The sequence below is a fragment of the Maylandia zebra genome, linkage group LG6 (assembly GCF_041146795.1).
Source record: "Maylandia zebra isolate NMK-2024a linkage group LG6, Mzebra_GT3a, whole genome shotgun sequence".
NCBI classification, from domain to species: domain Eukaryota; kingdom Metazoa; phylum Chordata; class Actinopteri; order Cichliformes; family Cichlidae; genus Maylandia; species Maylandia zebra.
The window spans coordinates 13,509,238-13,534,409 of NC_135172.1; the positions used below are offsets into that span (position 1 = coordinate 13,509,238).

Genomic DNA, 25,172 nt, shown 5'->3' on the forward strand with positions numbered 1-25,172 from the left:
GAGCCTTTACTACTACAATACATCAGACGTGACAGACACATCCAGCCTTAAAGCTCACTACAAACCACGTGATCATTTACAGTTCACCTGCTACTTTAGTTTATATCAGGGGTGTCAAACATAAGGCCCAGGTGCCAAAATCAGCTCAGCAGAGACTACAATGTGGCCCACTGAAAAGCTTTGCTTTTATTATTATTATTATTATTATTATTATTATTATTATTATTATTATTATTATTAATGTGAAAGAGGGAATAGAATTTAAACTTTTAACTGTTTCTGTCGTACGTTTCACAGGTTTTTCTATTGATTAATTATGCCAGAAACGTTTCTGCAAATGTTCCACTATAGAAAAAACATTATGAACAAGCTACCTGAACTTGTGTAATTTTACACATTGCAGTTGTTTTTCTTACATGAAGATATCTCGGGTATTATGATGTAAAATTAGCTCCACATCCCTGGTTTTTATCTGCCGCCTGAGTAGCGTCCTTGCCCACTCTGTCAATCACTCTGACGCTCCGCTCTCATTGGCTGACATGCCCCACCGCCAGCCAAACAGGGTGGATACCAAAAACGCGCAGGTTGGCAGAAGGAACGACCAAAAAGCTCCAAGCTGCTCGTTTAGTAGAACGAGTTGGAACAAACGAGGGAGCGGCTGCCGCGCCCTGTGTACGCCTCCTGGGACAGAGTTACTGCGCACAGGTAACAAATGCTAAGCCCACCGGAAGCGAAACAAAAGTTCGAGTAAAGATGACGCAGAAGACCGAGCGTATTTAACTTTGTGAGACTCAAAAGTAAAAGGTGGACTTGAGCCTCGATAGAAACAGAAAAAACCCCATATCATAGTAGTTTTTTCGGCCCTCTGTTTTTGTGGGGTTTTTCCTTTTTTTTCACTTTTGCTTTGTGAGCTGGGGAGGAGTTCTCAGGTGCGAAAACAAGCAAAGATCTAACCTGGATAACTATACCTGCTGGAGGCGTTCACAGACGACTAAAGGTGAGTTCAAACTCGTCTCCCGCTCCACATTCACACTTCTTCTGTATTAAAAAAAATTCAGCGGAGGGCGACGAGTTTGAAATGCGCGCCCGGGGAGAAGAGAAATGTTTGTACGGTGCTTCATTGTTTCCTCCGTGCGGAGGTCGCGACTCCCGTGAGCGTGCGAAGGTATCTGCGCGGAAGGAGTCTGGAGCTCATTACCTTACGGAGAAGCAGCCGTTCCCTTTTTTCTTTTTAATGCAGCTAAGCAGTTTTGCCACGCTTACTACGAGGGCAGTGTTAACTTTCTTCCAAAGTAAAACAACCATTTTTCTTCCCTCTGCCTTTATTTTCCCGGATATCTACACAGCACACTGCATATGCAAATAGAAAAGGAAAGAAAACGCCAAACGCACATTTACAGCACAGGTGTCGCCTACAGGAAAACAGCCCTGCAATAAAGTTAAACTGTTCCGTCTGTGGACACAGTGTTACGGCGTGTTCACTTCACAGAGTTAGTGTTGAGTTTACAGTAAGTCCCAAAAAGCGAAAGCAGCAAATCTGCATACGAAAAGCTTCACTTCAGGACCAGAGTACTGAGACAAAGTAAAACTGTATCTGTGCCTCTTCATAAACCACCATAAAGTTAACATCTCTGGTCTGCTTATTTTCTGATCCATCGCTCATTTGTACACTCTAACAAGGTGTCAGAAAGTATTAAACCTTTCTTTTTTTTCCTGTTTAGTTTGACTAAGTTATTTTGGAGGGAGGGCTGTTCACATTATTCAATTCAGAGGTATAGAAAAAGCACTGATTTGTTTTTGTACTGAGTTTGAACGGCTGTGTCAGTGTTCATATGAAAGATGTGACAGGACAAACCTTATTTTGTGAATGTTAAACGGACTGGTTCTTGTATAGTGCTTTTCTACTCTACTCAAGCACTTTATTACACCTGGCCTGTCAGCTGAGGTTTGAATTGACATGACATGCTAATGATCACTGCATCGAAAGCATGTTTTTCACAAGTTAAAAAGAAAACGCCAAAAGAAACAAACCTATTGAATCCCAGTCTTAAACATGCAGTAAACACACACCACCTCAAACTTGTATATACATTTTAAATGACATTCCTGATCCAGTCTCACTATTTATGCATATCAGCAGTGCATGTCCTCTGTCTTTATTACAAGATATTCACTTGGGCTTTAAAAACAAACAAAAATAAGATTACAGGAAATGCTAATTATGGGAATGAAGATTTAAAGAAAAACAAGGGTTGGGGGGGGGGGGGGGGTGTTAAAAACAGCTTAAGTTTTAAAAGTGAAACAAAGACTGGATCAGTCATATCAGGAGAAACAAGCAGCTGTCTGTGCGTGTGTCTGGGTGATTAAAGTGCTAAAGGTAATCTCCATATAGGTGACACATGGTGAGTGGTGTCAATACTTCACAGTAGAAGAGAGGGGGTCCTGTGGAGAGAAGTACAATCTCAGTTTTACCTGGAATCAGAGGTCACAAACACAATCAATTGTGTCTGCCTACACCGTCGTATTGGTTTCAGCTATTGTGGGGGTGCATGCATTTCCTAGTACTGTTTCCTATTCTAAAGAAAGGCTGGCTGAAGTCAATAAGCTAAGACTCTTTCTTTAGGGAGAAAGAGAGCAACACTGAGGGGAGGAGGGAGAAAAGGCCTTGGGTGTGGCTCCCCTGGTAATGACCAGTTTCCATTCAAACCGGTGTTTACTGATCCCGTCGAGTCCTTTCACGCACAAACACAGACACACGATGCATGAAAACTCACAGGCTGCGCGCGCGCGCACACACACACACACACAGTGGTCAAGTTTAGAGGAATGCGCAAAAGTCTTAATTAGGCGTGCAGGAAATGCTGTAATTGAATGTTAGCCGGTGGTGACAGTTGGTTGGTCTTTGTTCTAATGCAAGCTGGTTTGTTGTCGTGAACTTGTGTGTTCAGGTCACAAGTATCAGTTGTAAACCCACTAAGACAACAGAAAATGTGGGAAGGGGAAACTGCTAAATGTATGTGTGAATGGAGGGGGAGGGTATGAGACTGTAACCCACAACTTCCTAACATCAGCTTCTTTCTCCTTTTCACATGTCAAGTATTTGTTTGGCATACGTACTCGTATGCCTAACGATTTCCGGTGTGTGTTCAGAACTGTAGCTGCTGTTACAGCTTAAGCTCGACTTAAGCTGACCAAGTTTTACTTTTGGTCTTTAGAGTGAGCCTGTAATAATACTTTATTTTTGTAGTGTTTATCAGATAATTGTATTATCTTTATGTAATAATAATAAAAATTTCAACATAAAGTGCATTTTTATTTTCTTAAAAAAGGCAGAAACAAAAGGTTATTTGACCAGCTTCACCTTTAAACTCCGAGTAACCTTAGCCAGCATTCTTTTGTAAATTAAGCTAAAACAGTGATCATCAAACACTTTAGTGCAAAAAACAACAAACTCATTGGACTCACAATACCTCCATGCTTATTTATTGTCTGTCTCTTTCAGCCAGTTATTTAGACAAACTAGCCTGTTCACATTTTCAGAGCTCAAGGCAGATCTCTCTTTTTTGTTACTATGTATTTTGCAAGTGAGAACAGTCTCTCCCATGGGACAGAAGTGGCAGGACTAACCAAATACTTGCAGACCAGGACTGACATCTGTGGGTAGGTCCCTGCTCGACTGGAACACAGGGCTCATCTGAATCAGTAGCACACTTTCTAACCCCCTGTCTTCTACCACTGATACTAGTCTACAGTCAAGAGAATTTGTAAGTTTGTCTGATGTTGACTTAGTAATTTTGGTCCTGAAGCCAGTCATTTCATCAAGTTTGGCCTGCCAACAACTTTTGTTGGTACTCAAACTGCTAACTCTAACAGCTCCCACAGTTTCTGTGCTGCATTTAGATGGTGCCATAAAGTTAAAGTGCTTCAGTGCTATGCAAACTCTGTTTGCACAAAACCACGCTTTTATCAAGGCTTCTGTTGGATAGACTGTAGAAATGAAATTTGCCTTCGTTCAGTCCTAGCAACACGCTTTCTTCTGATTCTGCTGGGGTTTTTTTTTGGGGGGGGGGGGGGGGGGTTTGTAGCTGTGTGTGTCACTGTAATCGGTATACCAGGAAATCATGCATTAACAAAAGTTCCCCTTTGCTTGAAATGTAAAGTGCGATTAAATATGTTAATTTTTTTTCACACAATGTTTTTTCAAATGAATCACAATTAACGCATTAAATTCCCACCCCTAATTTTTACATTCTTGAACATTCGTCCAGAAGTTTGACATAAAAGGACAAAAGTAGTCACGTGTGAATGAGTACCATTACTGAGTATATATTTAAAAAAAAAAAAAAAACATTTTAAAAAGTCTTAATGACCACATGGGAAAATATGTATTCCCTGACCGGTTGTCAAGTAGTTGCTGGAGGTTGCTGGCTAACACTAGGAACAAGAACCTTCTTGTTATTGCTTTGATCGTTAGCTGACTGCAGTGTTCACCTTTACACCACGTTCCAAATTATAATGCAAATTGTGTTTAAGTGTCATAAAGATTAAATACGTTGTTGTTCAAATAAACCCATGGATGGAATCATGTCTCAGAGCTCTTTGGATGATTGAAATCAATCTTGGACACCTATGATTATTAGTTTGCCAGGTGAGCCCAATTAAAGGAAAAACTACTAAAGAAGGATGTTCCACATTATTAAGCAGACCACCATTTTCAAGCAATATAGGAAAGAAAAAGGATATTTCACAAAAACTTAAGTGTGATCACCATAATGTTCAGAGATTTGTGGCTGAGTCAGAACACACATGGGTTCGTGCAGATAAAGGGACAATGATGAAGGTTTCTGCCAGACAAATACGTCAGATTAAGAGAGCAGCTGCTAAAAGGCCGTTACAAAGCAGCAAACGCATATTTGAAGCTGCTGGTGCCTCTGGAGCCCTGCGAACATCAAGGTGTAGGATCCTCCAGAGACTTGCAGTTGTGCATAAACCTTATATTTGGCCACCCCTAACCAATGCTCACAAGCTGAAACAGCTGCAGTGGGCCTCGAACTACAAGAAGACTAGTTTTCAAACAGTCTTGTTCACTGATGAGTGCAGTGCAACCCTGGATGGTCCAGATGGATGCAGTGGTGGATGGTTGGTGGACGGCCACCATGTCTCAACAAGGCTGCAACGTCAGCAAGGAGGTGGTGTAGTGTTTTGAGCCGGAATCACAGGGAGAGAGCTGGTCGGCCCCTTTTGGGTCCCTGAAGGTGTGAAAATGACCTCTGCAAAGTATGTGGAGTTTCTGACTGACCACTTTCTTCCATGGTAGAAAGAGAAGAACTGTGCCTTCTGCAACAAAACCATCTTCATGCAAGACAATGCACCATCTTATGCTACAAGGAATACCTCTGCATCATTGGCTGCTATCGGCATAAAAAGAGAGAAGCTCATGGTGTGACCCCCAGTCTTCCCTGAACTCAACCCTATTGAGAACCTTTGGAGCATCCTCAAAAAAAAAAATAATTGAGTGTGGGATGCAGTTCACATCCAAACAGCAGCTCTGGGAGGCTATTCTGACATCCTGCAAAGACATTCAAGTAGAAACTTTCCAAAAACTTGCAAGTTCCATGGATGCAAGAATTGTAAAACTGCTATCAAATAAGGGGTCCTATGTTAATATATAACTTGACCTCTTAAGATGTTTTTGATTGAAATAGCTTTTGATTTCAGTAAAATTGATCTACTAATGCTGCAAATTCAACAAATGACCATTTTCAGTTCTCTACAACCTATAAAATGTTTCAAAACTCTGTGCGTAATAATTTGGAACAGTGCATTTTAAGTTTTTTATTTTTGAGAAACGTACTGTTTTCATTGGCAGTTTTGTTGAGTAACATTTGAATTATACTCTAATGGTTGATGACTCAAAAATTATGCCAATCGGCCAACCACGCTAAAGCCATTGTCACATGTCTGTTATTAGACTGCGGGATAGTAACACTTTTTAAATGTACAGGGAGTGCAGAATTGTTAGGCAAGTTGTATTTCTGAGGAATAATTTTATTATTGAACAACAACCATGTTCTCAATGAACCCAAAAAACTCATTAATATCAAAGCTGAATGTTTGTGGAAGTAGTTTTTAGTTTGTTTTTAGTTTTAGCTATTTTAGGGGGATATCTGTGTGTGCAGGTGACTATTACTGTGCATAATTATTAGGCAACTTAACAAAAAACAAATATATACCCATTTCAATTATTTATTTTTACCAGTGAAACCAATATAACATCTCCACATTCACAAATATACATTTCTGACATTCAAAAACAAAACAAAAACCAATCAGCGACCAATATAGCCACCTTTCTTTGCAAGGACACTCAAAAGCCTGCCATCCATGGATTCTGTCAGTGTTTTGATCTGTTCACCATCAACATTGCAGCAGCAACCACAGCCTCCCAGACACTGTTCAGAGAGGTGTACTGTTTTCCCTCCTTGTAAATCTCACATTTGATGATGGACCACAGGTTCTCAATGGGGTTCAGATCAGGTGAACAAGGTGGCCATGTCATTAGTTTTTCTTCTTTTATACCCTTTCTTGCCAGCCACGCTGTGGAGTACTTGGACGCGTGTGATGGAGCATCGTCCTGCATGAAAATCATGTTTTTCTTGAAGGATGCAGACTTCTTCCTGTACCACTGCTTGAAGAAGGTGTCTTCCAGAAACTGGCAGTAGGACTGGGAGTTGAGCTTGACTCCATCCTCAACCCGAAAAGGCCCCACAAGCTCATCTTTGATGATACCAGCCCAAACCAGTACTCCACCTCCACCTTGCTGGCGTCTGAGTCGGACTGGAGCTCTCTGCCCTTTACCAATCCAGCCACGGGCCCATCCATCTGGCCCATCAAGACTCACTCTCATTTCATCAGTCCATAAAACCTTAGAAAAACCAGTCTTGAGATATTTCTTGGCCCAGTCTTGACGTTTCAGCTTGTGTGTTTTGTTCAGTGGTGGTCGTCTTTCAGCCTTTCTTACCTTGGCCATGTCTCTGAGTATTGCACACCTTGTGCTTTTGGGCACTCCAGTGATGTTGCAGCTCTGAAATATGGCCAAACTGGTGGCAAGTGGCATCTTGGCAGCTGCACGCTTGACTTTTCTCAGTTCATGGGCAGTTATTTTGCGCCTTGGTTTTTCCACACGCTTCTTGCGACCCTGTTGACTATTTTGAATGAAACGCTTGATTGTTCGATGATCACGCTTCAGAAGCTTTGCAATTTTGAGACTGCTGCATCCCTCTGCAAGATATCTCACTATTTTTGACTTTTCTGAGCCTGTCAAGTCCTTCTTTTGACCCATTTTGCCAAAGGAAAGGACGTTGCCTAATAATTATGCACACCTGATATAGGGTGTTGATGTTATTAGACCACACCCCTTCTCATTACAGAGATGCACATCACCTAATATGCTTAATTGGTAGTAGGCTTTCGAGCCTATACAGCTTGGAGTAAGACAACATGCATGAAGATGATGATGTGGACAAAATACTCATTTGCCTAATAATTCTGCACTCCCTGTATTCTGTTTGATGTTTCAGCCGTCTAATGTGCAGTCAGCAGCTTTTGAAACAACCAGCACTGAGCATTCATGCTACAGTAAAATGACCAGTTTTAAAATGTTTATATTTTTAACAAATCTAAGTAATATTTTGCAGCATTAACTTCCTGTCTTACAAGATATGACAGTGTTGCAGTTTCCGGTAAATTTCAACATTTCTATTATCACCATTTTCCCATCATCTGATAACTTTTTTTTTTTTTTAATTTGAACATGCAGACAGTCTGAAGAGGAAAGCCCAGCTTATAAGATGAAGTTGATATCCGCCGTTGCATGTTATCTCCAATGAGGGTTTTAGACTTTGCTGAGCCAGCTAACATTGTGTTGAGCTAACCTTTATGTACCCGTCTACAACCTAGACCAGAGTTGCTGCAACAGATTTACTATTATTTCTCAATTTGTGTGAGTAGCAAGCTCTTATTAGTGCATCAGTTTGATATTTTGGGAAATGACACAAAAAGTCTGGCCATTAAACTGTCCTACATACAAAAAAGTGTTAAATCTTATTTTTACACTTTACATCAGATGAGACAACACGATTTGTTGGTGAGCATTAGCAGTGTGCCTTTAGCTTCACTTTTACAGAACAGAAGTATTATCAACTTAGTGGTATTTTTTTTAGTTACCTAATTCTGAAAATGCTGTCAGTTTCCTTTTAGGCAGCAAGTTTTTTATTTTTATTATTTGTCTACCAGATATTCACTCTCGCCAACTTGAGGCAGACTATTCAGTAACTTCTCACTGACTAGTCACTTACTTTGTGTGTCCTCTGTATAACCTTGGTCACATAGCAGCATGTCTGTTGTGCCTAAAACGGTGTAGAAAATGCGATGAGCACTTCAGTTGTGGCACATCATGTGACAGCAGCTGCTTAGTGCAGCTTAAGATGCACTTTGCACTGAAGCGTTGTGGTTTTGTGCATTTTTGAAATAGGAAAATACAAATTCGCAGAACTGTCAGCCATAGTGCTCAAGGTGCCTTCTGAAATCAAGGTATGTTTGCAGGTGAAACTTAAATGGCAGTTGGACATCTAATTATGACTTAAGAGCTCGTCTTTTTATTAATATCTTTGGCTCAATGCACATGTAAACATTTCGATGTCAATTGCAGACTAATGTAAATGGCCTGGTAAATGGCCTGTATTTATATAGCGCTTTACTAGTCCCTAAGGACCCCAAAGCGCTTTACATATCCAGTCATCCACCCATTCACACACACATTCACACACTGGTGATGGCAAGCTACATTGTAGCCACAGCCACCCTGGGGCGCACTGACAGAGGCGAGGCTGCCGGACACTGGCGCCACCGGGCCCTCTGACCACCACCAGTAGACAACGGGTGAAGTGTCTTGCCCAAGGACACAACGACCGAGACTGTCCAAGCCGGGGCTCGAACCGGCAACCTTCCGATTACAAGGCGAACTCCCAACTCTTGAGCCACGATCGCCCCATGTTGGGCTTTTACAAACAGAGTTGGCCAATGTGATTATGCATTTAAAATAAGGAGTGGACTTGTCCACTTAGTACAATGGGTAAAATTAAAGTATGACTTTAAAACACAAATCCAACAACGAGAATTTTTTTTTTTTTTTTTTCTTTTTTTTTTTTTTTTTTAAAAGCTGCAGCTGCTGGTCGTATGTAGTCGAGGTAGTATTGCATTCATAAAGGGAATAGCATCCTTCTTACCTTCCTGTTGCTCGCCACAAATTTGTGATGTTGTTCGGTGAGTTTCAGACACATTCCCATGCACACAGTTTCACTACTTTTAACCATTTGGATCCTTCCACATTCTGTCACCACAGGGATAGAATGTGGAAAGGCTTTTTTTTTCTTTTTTAATTTCCTCACCTGTTTTAATTTGTTGCCTCGATCAAAAATTGAACCCTCTTTCCTGCAGTGGTCTCATCCATCACTTCATTTCCAACCTGTGACGTTTGCACTCCCGCTGCATTTCTCACATTTTTAATTTGGCATTTCTTTCCACACATCCTTGGTAGGAGAACGGGTCACTAAGGGTGTGTGTGTGTGTGTGTGTGTGTTTGGATTAAGATTGAGTTACATAGCTGGATTGTGTAATTGTGAGGTGTGTCTCTTCTGCAGGGAGCAGCTCTGCTGTTTCCATTGTTGGGAGAGTTGAACTTGGAACTGACGGCACTGCGGTGTTGTCGTGCAGTGCTGCGTTTCACAGGAGAGTGGAGACTGTGCGAGGTTGTGCTGCTGACTCAACAATAAGAGCACACTGTGCAGCATGTACAGGTTTACCCTAAATAAGGGATTAGTCAGTTGTTGGCTGCGTTTTGATCTGGGCTGTGTTTGGTTTCAGTTACAATCATTTAAAGCCTTGCCTGTTCTTGTTGTGACATGTCAGATAGGAGTTACTCAGTCATAGTATATGAACGTAGTGTATAACGTTGCTTTTCTTACAAATCAAGGTTTTCTGGCTTGTACAGGGCAAAGTTACTTACGATGTGATTCTGTGGTAAATGTATAGATCCTTATTTCTATTTTTTGCCAAAAAAAGCTAACAACCTTTTCGTTGGGGCTTCAAACCTTAACCTTAAAGCTTACGTGCTGGAGACGGCTCAGTAGCTAAGGATGCGTTAGATAAGTTGATTAATCAGATAGTTAATGCAAGAAATGCCACTCACGTATTTCAACAAAGCTGATTAGATGTGCACGTAGTCTGAGATGTTCTGAACAACAACAACAAAAAAGTGATGCGACTCGCTTCCAGCAATTACTTCTCTGATAATGTAAATTGATTTCAGTTCAATTGAACAGGAAAATAGTTGCTGTGCACTCAAACTTATTTTCTGCAGCACGACACTGAAGCATCAGAGGACTGAAAGGGGAGGTGACCTGTTTATCCACAGCTTGCGTGGGGGCAAATCTTGCATACTGCTTTATCTTTGTTGGCTGGGTCAACTTTATTATCACAGCTTAGCCCTGTTTGGGAACAGCGTTATCTTTCTAGGATTATAAAATAAGTGTGTGTTCGGAAACTGGCCTCTGAGTGCATGCTTTGTAGTGCATTGTAATAAGTCATGTCAACATGTTTGCATTAGTTTAACAGGAAGAAGAGCCTCTGTATTTTTGATAATATTGGAACGTCACATGTCAGGATAATCTATTTAGATGCTGCCTTCAGTACATAGATTTGATGAAGGTTAGTGGCGTTAATAAAGTGCTCATTTGTATTGGTGCAAAGTCAGTTTGAACTTGCTGCCCTACCTTTTCACTGTGAAAGAATATAACGGCAAAAAGCAGGATGTTTTCTTTTCTTTAAACGCTCAGTAGGGGTGTTTAGTTTATTTAGGTGATTTTAATGAATTATTTATTGATACCTTACAATTTTCATTCCATATTAGGTATCACATTTTGTTTGGCCACTAGATACAAAAAGCTTTTCTGGTGATTTAACCCCAACCTGGGGGGGGAGTCCAGTGCTTTTACCGCTATAGTGCTGTATATCTCTGTACAAGGGCGTCTAGAAATGGTTTGTTCGCACTGGTGTTTGACTCTGTTAAGACAGCGCAAATGCATAGATGTTCTGACTGTAATTTGAGCTTGACCTGTGATGGACGGCAACACCGGGATAAGCTACAAGGGACAAAAGCCACAGCTATTTTGCATGATAAACATATTTGTCACTGTTTTCCAGTAATAGTCTGATTTATAGCCATAGTAAAATGCCCCTGTTAACATCTATAATTGTCCTTTGTGCAGAGCAGACCAAAGTAAAGTAGTTTGGCCATAATGCACAGAACCACATATGGATAAAAACCAAACATGTATTTGCTCAAACGCGGTGGTGGTGGAGTTGTTGATTTATTTTTTTTTTTTAGATGTGGACACCTTGCAGTTCCCGAGTTGACCACGTACTCATCAGTATACCAAAGTATTCTAGAGTCAAATGTGAGGTCATATGACAGCCAGCACTGAGTGATGCAACCGCACAATGATCCCAAGCACAGCCGGTTACTTTTGTTGGAAAAGGAAAAAAGAATCGAGGTGTCGCAATGGTTCAGTCAAAGTCCAGACCTCAACCTGACCGGGAATTAAAGAGAGCGGAAATGACTGCCTGCAAGCTGCAATGAACTGAAACAACCATGTAAAGAAATTCCTACACTGTGATGTGAGAGACTAATAAAGTAAAATGGCAAATCATGACTTTAAGTTATAAGGTCTACTTAGTATTTACCTCATCTTTAGACCTGGTAAATACTTGGTTACTTTGTCATCCAAATATTGCTTTACTTCCTTCTTACCTTAATCTTGTCAAACTATATTATTTTAAATGTTTATTCTCTAAATGCTAAAAATTTTAAGTTAAATATTTGCTGTCTATGTTGGATATCATTTCACTATGACCAGTTTCTGTAGTTTGTTAATAAATGCTTATCACTGATTTTGAACTGTTATGCATAATTTATTGTTTGCTCAAACTTACTACTTTTTCTCCAGAATGTAGATGTGCATCCAGAGAAGTCCCCAGGCTTTCAGACGTCTGGATAACTCCAGTCCTCACCTGCACAGCTAATGGCATGCCGATCTCCAAACCTCCCAATGTGGCAAGTGTCAGTGGTGCCCTAATCCTCCTCCTTCTACTCTGCGTCTGCAACACCACCCTACTCTTTCTACTCATCAACGTTTTTCTCATCCCACACCCCGCTCACGCCTCAGGATGGGTAACATAACCGGTACCTGCCATGACAATGAGACCATCGACTTTTTCTACAACAACAGTGGAAAAGCCATTAATACTCAATGGAAAAAGCGTGACGTTCTTATTGTCACGCTGGGCTTGATTGTTTGCTTCATTGTTATTTTTTCCAACTTTTTGGTAGTAGCGGCCATTTTCAAAAACAGACGGTTTCACTTTCCCATCTACTACTTGTTGGGTAATATGGCTTTGGCAGACCTTTTTGCAGGTAAATTTTTTTCCATTTATTTTTGTAAAACCATTTGTGAAATAACTTAAGTTCACAGAAAACCCTTCACAAAGAGAAAGTAGAGCAAAATAGAAACACATTCTCACAGTTGTTTCCATTAAAAAGCAACAGTGATCTCTTAAACGCAAACCATGAATGCCAAGTTGGGGATTCTTGGACAGTCAGGCAACCTTTTGAGTTTGATTTAATAGTACTCCTGACTATTTCAACTAAGTTTGTACTGATCACAGCGATAGCATGTTACCGCGATGAGTCTCTGACATCCTCATATTTCATGTAAAGATTGTTCATTGTCCTGCTCTGGTAACAACGATAGACTCTACTCAGAATGTAACAGTGTAAATAGTTTACCTCTGTTTAAAAGATCTCCTCACTTTCCTCCTCCTAGGTTTTGCGTATCTCCACATGATGTTTCATACTGGTCCCTGGACTATAAAGCTATCACCGAACCAGTGGTTTACTCGTCAGGGGTTGATAAATACCAGCCTGACAGCCTCGGTCCTCAACCTCCTATTCGTGGCTGTGGAGCGCCACCAGACTATCTTCAACGTCCAGCTACACAGCAGCATGAGCACTCGGCGTGTTTTCATAGTCATGCTGTTAATTTGGCTGGTGGCAATAATCATGGGCCTCGTTCCCCAAATGGGTTGGAACTGCACGTGCCATCTAAGTGAATGCTCCACCATGGCACCGCTATACCACCGCAGCTTCCTGATATTCTGGGCCGTTCTTAACTTGATGACCTTCTCCATCATGGTGGCCGTATATACCCGGATCTTTCTTTATGTGAGGCACAAGGGCAGGCAGATGTCACAGCACACTTCGACGACAAGACAGAGAGAAACCATGATGAACCTGATGAAGACAGTCTCCATGATCCTGGGTAAGGGAGTGCACACAATACATATCAAGTCAAATAGTTATGTTTGGGAGATAACTTTGCGTTTTTAGCTTCATTTAAAAACATCACGCTAACAGAAAAGCTTTTGAAGAACCCAAAATGATGATAAAGCGTGTGCCGACCTCAGCACGGCAGCCAGGCCGGTTCCTGTTACCTGTTCACTGCTTTTGAACAGGTAAAAAAAGCAGCGATGAGCAGTCGGGCTGCATCCTCCATTTCTACCTGTTCATGTTTCTACAGTAGAATCACCATGGAGATCACTTTAAAATATCTTTGAACTGGTTTTCAGATTTTCTTTGTGTTGCTTATTTTGTGAAAACACTAAAAGAAAGCTCTTACATGTGTACTCATTAGGACAGGGATTTGTGTCAGTGCATTGCACTGTAGCCTAAGGTTTGTATTGTTAACTGGTAATTATGAGAATGCATTATGGACTAACATGAAAATAATAATAACAAGTTTTAGACTGCTCTCTGGCAAGTAATTACCGTAATATATATTGTAGAGTGTCTACCTTACAATATGAAATGAAACGCCTTGAAGGTGACTGTGATTTGGTGCTATATAAATACATTGAATTACTTTTGAGAAAATAATGGGGTGTGTGTGTGCTGAACATTTGTTGTGAAGGACTCACAACCAACCAACCAAAACATTCCAAACGATGTGATGCTAATTCACTCCCGAATATTAAAAATCTCTGTGTGCAAGGGACGAGGCTGAAAATCACTGACCTGTAAATCAGTTCAGTTTGTTCTCACGCTTAACTCTGTCACAGTGTAGACACCAGTCTGTCCTCTGCTTCACTCAACACACTGACATACTTGAAGTAGCAACTTGGAGTGAGCATTCAAACTATTTCTGGATGAAAACCACGGCTTCAGATTTGGAGGTGTAGATTCTCATCCTGATCACTTTGCAATCAACTGCAAACTATCACAGTGCAAGCTGAAGGTCACCACCTGATGGCCAACACAACAGCATCTGTGAAAGGCAGAGATGAGATCCTGAGACAACCATGGCTGTGCCTGGAAATTCTATTGATGATAAAAAATTATGAACACTAAGTGTACATAATTTAAGTGACTAAGTGATCGCAGTGCAAACCATTGCCATCTACTGAATTCTACTGAAAGTTTAGTTGGAGAAAGTTGCAGAGGATAAAGTTTCCCGGGAAACGTTTATCTTGATCAAACACAGCCAGCCTTCTCGGCCCGTGCAAGCTCGTCTCTTTTCCTGTAAAAATAGGCTTTACACACACATTACCTCCTCTCTTCCTGGTACTGATTTCTTCTTATTTTCTAATCTAGTCTCTCCTTTGCTGCTCTACTCTCACTGTCTCATTCTGATTTATTTTGATTTCAATTAAATTCCTCCAAATTTACCCCCCCCCCCCCCCCCCCCCCCGAAAAAAAAAAAAAAAAACACCAAACAAAAAAAACCCCACAAGTGTTTGTCCCGTCACTCAGCAGCCAGGATTCAGTTGCTCTGGCATGTAAGGAAGTTGAGGAAAAGCCAGAGCATGTCCTGACAGGGAGCTGCATAGTTTTGTTAGCATGACAGAAAACTGCTCGTTTCTGCCTGCATGACACTGCTGACAATTTGTACCTGCGAGCAACATCATCAAGACAGTGAGGACATTTCCTCATTTTATCATTCTGAGAGACACATAAAGCCACTATGCACCTGAGTGTGTGGTCTCACATCCTTTAACTGTTTTTGCAGCTGGTAGTTTTGCATATATTAGTGCTGAGCATGCTACCAAAGTCTGCAGATATTATACAGAACAGACTACTGAACTGGCTAATCTGTGTGGTGTGTGTGTGTTCCCTCATATGCTTCCCCCTACCCTTAGAAATTAACAGAGTTGTAAAGAATTTCTTTCTCCCCCCTGACTCTGTAGGCTGCTTTGTGGTCTGCTGGACACCCGCACTGGTTGTGCTGCTGCTCGATGGTCTGAACTGTGACAGGAGTTTGGTGCTAGGCCCCGAGAAATACTGTCTGGTGCTGGCAGAGTGCAACTCCTTCGTCAACCCCATCATCTACTGCTTCAGGGACCAAGACATGAGGAGGACCTTCAAGGAGATCCTGTGCTGCAACTGGTCTCAGAGGCACAAGAACAGAGGCTTCTCTGAAGTTAAATTTCACACCGTGGAGCAAGAGGTACTGTCCGAGAGCAATGGAATCAATGACAGCAATCACAATCAAAACAAGCACATGCTCTAAGGACTGTTTATGATTTTAGGCCACTTGGTATCATGCTGACTGTAGTCAGATGATCTGTCCATCTAAATATTTTGAGAGAGATGTGCGACAGCAGCATAGCTGAATGTGGCTCGTTGTTGTTTTGTTTTTTTTGTTTGTTTTTTTTATCTATCTATATATCCATTAGGGGTGCAACGATACACAAAATTCACGGTTCGGTTCGATACTTTGGTGTCACGGGTCGATATTTTTTTCAATACAAAAAAATGTTCATGCTTTTTTAATTTGTCATTTATTAAAATTCTAAATGTATATTTTAACTCAAACGTACAGTTTTTAAATTTAATGTTGCTGAAACAACAAAGGGATAAAATAATAAATCTATCTGATCGAGAAATCACTCATCTTTGGAAAAAGAGAGTTTATTACAGAGAAATGGCTCTTTCCAAAATAAAAGCTATACTATACGCTTCTTCTGGGCTATATTCTCAGCAGCATATTAAACATATCAGGTCCCCATAAGGAGAATCCTGTGCTAACGGCTGTCTAAATGATTCGGGTAAAGTTTGTAGCATGAGTGCTTGTTGTTTTTGTCTGCTTCCACTTGTCTTTGCACTAGGATGATGTCGACGTAAATGTGCGGTCATATTAATTTTGTTCCCACTAGTGCTGTCAGCACTAGTGGGAACTGGAATGACGTTAACGCCACAACACGGCAAATCTCCGTTAACGAGCTACCGCGGATCGCCCCGTGCATGGGGCTGGCGCAAACTGCACTAACGCAGTAGTTCCCACCCATGTAATTGAGCATTGCGTGGCACATCCGACATACTGTTTTACTTTTGTCCATGACGCGCTTACCTTCAGGGTCATACTTCACATGAAGACCAAAATAGTTCCAAAGGCCAGATCTGACTGAGGGTGGGGGAGGTTCAATTTGCCATGTTGCAACGAGCTTAGCTTCTGTCTTGCTAGCTTGCGCTGCGCTCAGTGGATCTGCGCTCGACAGTGCAGCCTAGGCGGAGTAGTTGAACGCAGATCCACTGAGCTCCCAACACAGACAGTATCGTAAGAAGAAAAGTTGATAAAATAAATTAAAAAATTTTGTATTGTTCATACATATGCGTACCGAACCGAAAGCACTGTATCGAACGGTTCAATATCGATATGAGTATCGTTGCACCCCTAATATCCATATAGATAGATAGATAGATATTTGTTGTTTAATTTCCTGAATGTCATGCCTGCAAAAAGTCCAGTTTGTGCCAGGTTTTCAGTCTATATACACACAGTTTACACACTGCATCCAGTAGTTTCATCCATCTGTCAGTGAGACCTGGCAAATCGGCAACATGCGACACAAATCAGGGAAGAGCAGACACAGCTAGTCTTTGCGCAGGCAGGCTGATCAGTTAGGTGTCCGATGTTTTTGTTTGTTTTTATTCTTATTGTCACTTCAGTGCTTCTTACTGCAAAGAGCTGAAAAGACTCGTTAATTAATTACTTATATGTAAAATGTTGCAGAACCTCTCAACATCTCCCTCCAGTTAAAATTGAACAACAGGTTAGAAGCAGTTTGATCAGAGCCAGCTGCATAAAACTGTAAATGCAGCATGCAGGGATAGTCTGTAAAGTGCTTCACATTACTGTCTCCACTCAGTTATACTGAGAACTTGGGTTGCGGAAAGATAACTTTTTAATTATTATTAGTATTATTGTTGTTGTGGCTTACTTTTTCCTTTTTTTTTTTTTTTTTTTTTTTTTTTTTTGGTGCATATTTTGGGGAAGTTTCTATTAGGAAAAACCACGTATCTTCACTGTAGTGCTCACTTCCCCAGTCAAAGCCTTTGTGCTGTTTTTTCTTTTTTCATATATTCAGCTGAGAGCTTGTCTATGGTTGTATTATGTGAAAATTGTATTAGTCTTTAGAAGTGCACCAGAAGCCACAAGCACGGCGTTAATGTGCACTTTGCATACATGTGAGTTATTGTGTTCTTGTCTGTCTGAGCGATTGTAAACAAATGTGCTTTTTTTGTTGCGCTGTAGTATCAGTGTTGACTGGTCCAAGAGATGGTTTAGTTCATGGCGATTGGTCACATCACAGCATTTATTGAGGCGTAAACAAACACTGCACTTGTAGAATTTCTTTTAGTAAGGATGTGAGAAAAAACACATTCAGAGAAAACCTCCAACAGAGGTCCAAAACACAGAACTCATTCAACACAGTGACTTTGTGTCAAATGTTCCATAACTTAAACTTTGATATTCTACAATGTTTTTTTTTATTATTATTATTTTTTAATCTAGGATCTGTTGGTTGTGTGCTTCTTTCAGTTCTTGTTTCTCACACTTTAATCCTGCCACTAAATTCTCTGTGTGGATTTGTGGCAGACTGTGTCAGTCAGTAATGTGGAAACTGGTAAAGCAAATGGCCTTTCTGTTTCTGTTCAGCTCACAGCTGCAGACTCGTCACCATCATTCAGAAATCCCCCACTTCTTTTGTGTGTGCGCGTTGCACCTGGCCAAATCAGACTAAACTATGATTTATGTGGGGTCTTGTTTGCGACTGCTTTGCATTTACCTTCCGTTTCACTGTCAAATGTAAGCCGACTTTGCTAACTTTGGTATTGAATCTGAAAACGTGCGACATCTAAACCCATGCTCGAATGTGTACCACACGTGTTGAGAGAGTACACACTGCTGTGTGATGCTGTTGATGGAGGAGGTCAAGAGCTGAAGAGTTGACAAGTGGGTGGAAGCTGGGAAGAAAGAGGCACACAGCCAAAGAGCGATGAAAGTTTTTGAATGCGAGCTAAAGACAGAAACAACAGGGCTGCAAAAATGTTATGTTGAGTTTGTTCATTGTTCAGTTGACTCTACAAAATGTTGGGAAAACTAAAGATTTACCTAAATAGCTACACAGTGCTGTAGGCAGTTTTTCTGTGTAAAAACAAAATTCAAAAATTAAGACGCAAACATAATTCACAAATTGACACTTAAAGTATTTTGTGAAGGGGAAAAAAAGGAAAAAAAACCTCTGTCACTGTAAATGAGATACATGACCTTTTTTTTTTTTTTTTTTAATATTCAAAACATTTCATTTATTCTACAGACAGGCACAATTAAACCCAACGTTTAGCTTCATCATTATTAGGATTTTTATGCGTGATATCTGTTTGTAGACTTATATAATTGTATGTAATTATACATGTATATTGCATATTGAGGTAGGATCAAATGAGTTTACCTTTAAGTCTGTACCAACCCTTTCTTTGTCTCATTATTGTTTAAAGTGCATTTTGTTGTTATAGTCAACATAGTCATGTTCAAAATAAATCAATCATTCAGTGAAAAAAAATAAAATAAAGTATTTTGTAAATAGCCACTTTATTAGCCACTTAGCATGCTAATTAACTGCCACCAGTAGGGACATTACTGTATAAGCTTTCCTGTGTGTCAGTAGTGCTGAAATAAGCGTCTTTGACTGGATGTCTTATAGGAGTGCCAAAAATTATATTAATAATTGTTGATCATGCTGAAATTCTGTCTCAACATCTGTTAAACATGGACACTAAAACAAAATTGAAAAATAAAACAGGCAAACATGTATTCTGATAGATTTTAAGTTGCTACAATGATTTTAGACAGACTTTCAGGCTATTGGTGCAATTAACTGCACAGCAAGTCATGCTAGTTGTTAGATTATTCCATTCAAAAGTCCACCAACACAACTTTTTTTTTTTTTTTTAATTTAAATTTGGAGTCTTTGCGGACTTACTGTCTTGGAATTGGCGTCAAGTGTCCATTTGAAGAACTGCAGTTTTTGGCACTTCGGCACTGACTTTATTTTTGCGTCACAAAGTTTGTTGCTTAGTAAGAAACTCCTAGCCCTAACCCTAACCCTCCCATTTAGGTTTCTGATTTGCCGTCGTTAATATTTAAGCTCGATATCGCAAACTTCAAAGCTTAGAATTACGGTTTGAACCTTCAGTTCTGTCTTAACCTGTTCAAAATTTGGTTGTGTATGCGCAAAACATCTGTGTTCACACTGTGTCCCATCATTCATGCAGAATAAAGGCCACAAATATAATTCCATGCATATGCACTTTTATCCAGCCACCAAATTTTCCAGGCCAACTTTTTAACCGAAGGTCAAGGAGTGACCTTCACATAGCTCCTCAAAATCCCAATCAGTGAGGTTAAATCACCTCTCTGCCTTATGCTATAAACAGATTTGGTAATTACCCAAATGCCTGGAATTATCCTGTTGCCTGATGCAACTATTACTCTAGTTTATGCTGACCGTAACATTTCTGTGTCCTGCGTGCACTTCATTAATCCATGTGTTTTGTAGCTTGTGTTGTGGTAGTGTTTAAACCAGTCCAGATGTGTGTTGGTGGTTAGCGGGTCATGCTTCTTGCCACATTTCCTCTGACTCGTTACTCTGGCATGTGTGTTCAAAGAATACATTCTCGGTACAGAGGAAGTGCTGCAAGGAGTGTGTTATCTTGTTAGTGTGCACATGCATTCTTGAGTGAGAAATAATTCACAGAAACATTGTCTTTGTTTTTTTTGGGGGGGGGACATAAAGATCAAAGAGAGGCATTTGGGCCACTGAAAGGAAGTTGCATCTTTAATAGAGCGCGTTAACTGTAAGCGCTCTCAAAGAGCACAGCATTGTGTCTGTTTATACATATATATCCTAATTATACCTCTTGTCATTTAGATTTTAATTAAATCAAAGTTTTAACCGATTGTTATATTATAGGCGTACTTTTTTGTTTTTGTTTTTTCCTTGGTGTTGTTCCAGCAATTCAGGAAGTTTTTTACGTGATTTTTGGGCCTTTTTTGTTTTGTTTTAAATTTTGTACATTGTTACAACTAATAAGAATAAATGCACCATCTGTGTACGTCTGCAATTTGTTTGGTCGTGTGTGTCTGTTGCTTTGCGGTAACTGCTGAAATTTGCAATTTAGAAACATGGCAGGTCGTGTGGAAACGCTCCTTTGGGTATGAACATGAAATTCATCTCTTTCTAACTGCTTGTTTGTTTGTGGGTTTTATTTTTTATTTTTTGCTAGTTTTCATATGACTAACCCACCCACCTCCCCCCTCTCTATTTTTCACATTCTCCCCGTTGCATCTAATCCCCATTTCTTATCATTGTCATGATTTTTTTTTTGTTAATAATTTTTAAACCCTTCACCCTCCTGGTTCTTTGACCTCATTTTCAGTTTCTCACACTCTTGTCTGTTTCTCCACCTTTGTCTCTAGAATGGTAAGTCTCGTATCCCCAAGGCGAAAGAGAGGAGCAACGGGGCGCCTCTCATCCGTGCCAGCTCAGAGGACATCCCTGCAAGTCTGATTAACTGAGACCAGCTGAGAAATTTCGAGGCATGCACACATACATATCTAAGTGAACTTATCTGTGTATGTACACAAAAATGAGCCTTGAGCTGGTTCTTCAAGGATTATGTAGATTTTTTTTTTTCTTTTCTTTTTTTTATTTTTTTTTATTTTATATAAAGGGTTTTACCTCTGCTGTGGGTTTACAGTTTCTGCAGCTACTGGTAGAAGAGATACACTCTTTGGCTGGAAGCTTCATAACAGCAGCTTGATCTTCTCATTTAAACACAAGCCCGCCATCAACACCTCCCCTGCACAGACGCGTACACATTGTTGGGATCACTTGGACAACATGGGAGACACACGTGAGAGTTTCCTGTTGAGACATGAGTGACTCGGCAGTTTTTTGTTGTTGTTGTTTTTTTTTTTTTGTTTTTTTTTCCCCCTCAGTGACAACAGTGATGGAAGAGCAACACCTGGAAAGCTACACAGCAGACCGTGGAATAAATGTGTGAAAATGTGCAATCATAAAGAATGCGCTCTGTGCTTTAGTTATGAGCCACACAAGAGTAGTTTGCTGGCTACTCTTAGCTTAAGTTAATGTGATCCAAGTTGTTACCACTAGTGCAGTAAGTCCTCCTTAATAAATTTCGGGGTGTTTATTTAATTGCATGACCAGAAAGCTTTTTGTGATTGTGTGTGTGTGTGTGTGTGTGTGAGAGAGAGAGAGAATGTGAATAAAATACTAGAAACACGACTTTTATAACGTGGATTGATTTAAAAAGTAAACAGTAAAGTCCTGGAGGATGGATTTTATTGGCCTGTGTTATTTTGAGTAAACAGTCAGCTGTTGTGTATGCAGATATAGTTTCAGACAGGGGCCCAATGGCCACTCTGAGGGCATTAATAAGTATTTTAGTAACATTAAAGTTATAGATTAATCAGGTTTGATATTTTTTAACTAGTTCAAAGATTTAAAACTATTTTAGTGGGTTTCTTACACTTTTTGTCCAATCAGCAGCACTTTTTTTTTTTTTTTTTTTTTTTTTTCTTGCTAACATTTGTAGATGGTGTTCCTGTCACAAATGTTATATGGATTGTTGTTGTTTTTAAATCCCTCAAGGTATACGTGCCTGTTATGACGCACAGTTTTCGTTTTCTTTTATTCGTCAAAATGAGCGCCGTGCCTTGTAAATCTACAGCCAGTGAAAAATGTGGTTACAAATGTTGCGTTTCTTTTTAATATACAGCCAGTGTGATATAAGAATGAGATGCAAGTTGTTGTTTTTATTTATAGTTTTTTTTTCCACTCACTGCATGCTGCTTGTGTTTGCATAATGTAAATTGTCTCTGCTCAGTGGAAACAATGTTCACTTACAATGTTTGTCATAGAAATATACAACTTAAATTTGCAATGACATTGTAATGGTTGATATTGTAACAGTATTCAGTAGTAATTTACGGGGGGATGAAGCCCATCATTTGTCAGCAGGATGATAATCCACAAATGTTTTTATTGCTGAGTAAAGTGAGTAAAGCTTTTGAGTAAAATATTGCAGCTGATTAATATTGATTTTTGGGAGAAACTGACATATTTAAAAGAACCGTTGACGGCTGTAACATGTTTTCTGCCATTATAATCTGCTCTCTGAGTGATGCCATTAAAAACGTGTATCTTGCTGACTGTGGCCTGTTTACAGAGTTGTCACGTCTTCCTTCCAGATTGGAGGCGGTTGTTATCTGTTTGCAGCTGGACGAATGGATCGTATGATCTCATTGAGTTTCTTTTTAGGCACCTTTGCCTCACTTGTTGGATCATTTGCCTTATTTTCCTTAGATCGAGGAACAGTGTCTGTCTGACTGGTAATGTCTTTCTTCTCATCCTTGGAAAGTTTCTTTTTTATTTGCTCTCCAACTCTTTCCAGCCCCCCTTTGTCCTTCTCCTTCCTTCCCGGTGAACCAGTTTGACTCGTCTCTTTCTTTGTGTAATCCATCGAGAGTCCTTTCAGCAATGTCGGCACTTTGTTTGCTGTCAGTGACGGTTTCTTCTTGGAATGCTTGTCCTTCCTCGACTTTTTCACACTCAGTTTGTCCAGCGACAGAGCGTTCTTTTTGCGTTTCTTATGAGGCAGCACCCTCTTCAGTTGACTCCAGGTCTTTTTCAGAGGTGATTTCTTCTTCTTCGGCCAAAAGATGGTTGTTTTTGAGGAGGAGCCACCCATTGCTGACCTGCAGGAAGAAGTAAAATGTGATCAGCACAAACGCACAAGTTTGTTCTGGCAGCTTTTTACAACAGTTTAACACAGCTATAAATATACCTCATACATAATACCTAAACAATTTGAAAGCTAGATTTTAAGATTGTTTAAATAAAAACTCCTAACGTGTAACTGTGTCTTGATGCATGCGCAGTCATCCAGGTAAGAATGTGTAAGTATATTTGGAGTTTTGGGATAAGCAAAATTTGAAAACATCAGCAGGGTCATTCCAAGCTGATGGTGGTTAAATGTATTTCAGTGTTAGGTCTTAGAAAAGGGCTGTATTTGATTATTACCTACTCATCTGGTTAATTTGATTATATTACAGAGTTTAGTTCTCAGTCAAGGAGAAAGTTAATTAATGATGGTGATCTAAGGTAAAGACGCCCAACAAGGCTCAACATCCTCTAGTGGGCTCCTGCCCAGCACTGTGACAGCTGATTGGCAGTTACCATAAAATACCAGAAGTGGCAGCTCCACCATTGGAGCCAGGTGGAACCTCAGACTGTCCAGGAGCTAAGTGATGCCCTGATCCAGCTGGGGGGGTGCATCTGTTGTCTCATTGGGTGCATGCTACAATGTTATAAGGCATGTGTACAAGCATGTGAGGGCAAGACAAATTTGAGTTACTGCAAGTAAATTTCAGTAGAGTGGACTAGCCTGCATAGTTTTTCCACTTTGATATTCAGTATCTTTAACTTCAGCCCTCTGTAGTTTCCTTCATAACACATGATCCAGTCCGTATCAGTATAGATATCCAGAAGATTTTATTATTATTGTTTTTTTTTTTACAATTGAGATCTGATGTCTTTAAGTGTTCCTTTAATTTTTTGACCAGTGTAAATATAGATAGGTATTTATATAGGTGTAGATATACAGAAATATAGTGTGCTTTTAAATTTCTAGTTTGGTGATTTATATGAATAGTATGGTAATTTCACAAGCCATATATGGAAATTACCATACTATTCACAGACCAGAAACCACACATTGAAGATGTGTTGATTACACTTTCCTGTCACATTTACTTAGGGTTAGGGTTTAAGGTTTCACTCAAAATGCACATATAAATAGTATCACTGTTCAAACTAATGTTACTCCACTCTGGACTATCACTTCAGTCTCTGCTATTTGCAACAATGACTGTCACAATAAGTAGCTTTGGTAGTAGAAGTACAACAGAAAGAGTTATCAAAACTGACAACTTTTATATTTCAAAAGGTAAAAGAAGTATAACAAAGATCAGTTCCTCTTCATACTATATTATCTGATACTAAAACCTCCAGGCAGAAAGCCAGGGTAATGAAGTCTACGTACCGCGAGTGCTCTCCACAGTCAGACCGAACAAATGTTTTGGATGACTTTCTGTGTCGTCTGTGCCGAGTTTAAACCTGAGACTTGCTTATAACGAACATTTACACAACACTTACCCTTATGGAAAGTCTCTTAAGAATCAACATCAGATAACACCGCTGTCCTCCTGACTGTGACAAAGACTGGGCTTTTTTCATGTGATCATGCACCAAACACAGACAGAAAAACCTGGAAGAACCAACCTGTTCTGTGACATTCTCCAGAGCTGACTCTGCTTGTGTTTCTGCTATGTCAAAGAGGCATGTCTCCCTCTTAAAAATCCATTATGGACACTTATGAATATGACATGTATGTTTGCTGATTACAGTTTTGCACTTACACAACTGTCCATTTACATTTAACCGGAGTGCCCTGTGGATCAATGTTGAACTTTGTGCTTTTCTGTTTGGGTTTTTTTTTCTTTTTGGATGAACTTCAACAACAACTGAGCACAATGTCAAGCACCCCCTCACCCTGGGTCCTGTGTCACAGAAGGTTTGAACTGAAATAAAACGGAAGCTCGCTGATCCAGAAGATAAATCATTCACATTCTCAC

At 40.0% G+C, this 25,172-nt stretch overlaps 1 protein-coding gene and 1 long non-coding RNA gene across 6 annotated transcripts; one reads left to right on the forward strand and one right to left on the reverse strand.

The window, feature by feature from the left end:
- Nucleotides 1–598: 598 nt before the first annotated feature.
- LOC101482875 (lysophosphatidic acid receptor 2) lies at nucleotides 599–22,689 on the forward strand. 5 transcript variants are annotated; one of them, XR_013098916.1, is made up of 6 exons: nucleotides 599–997; nucleotides 12,073–12,532; nucleotides 12,942–13,436; nucleotides 15,358–15,617; nucleotides 20,934–21,089; nucleotides 21,215–22,689. XR_013098916.1 is itself a non-coding variant. In XM_076884689.1 (6 exons), the coding sequence occupies exons 3-6, from the start codon at nucleotides 12,286–12,288 to the stop codon at nucleotides 21,030–21,032; spliced, it is 1,101 nt and encodes a 366-aa protein (XP_076740804.1). In that variant the 5' UTR covers nucleotides 599–997; nucleotides 11,447–11,736; nucleotides 12,066–12,285; the 3' UTR covers nucleotides 21,033–22,689. The 5 variants fall into 5 exon arrangements, 4 of the variants coding, with proteins under 4 accessions (XP_076740804.1, XP_004569131.2, XP_076740803.1 ...); XM_076884689.1 differs by adding an exon at nucleotides 11,447–11,736 and having other exon boundaries at nucleotides 12,066–12,532; nucleotides 20,934–22,689; XM_004569074.6 differs by having other exon boundaries at nucleotides 20,934–21,053.
- LOC143418968 (uncharacterized) lies at nucleotides 22,273–24,829 on the reverse strand. The gene is made up of 2 exons (XR_013098917.1): nucleotides 24,694–24,829; nucleotides 22,273–23,234 (listed from the first exon to the last, which is right to left on the reverse strand). It is a non-coding gene; the product is annotated as an uncharacterized LOC143418968 (long non-coding RNA).
- Nucleotides 24,830–25,172: the final 343 nt, after the last annotated feature.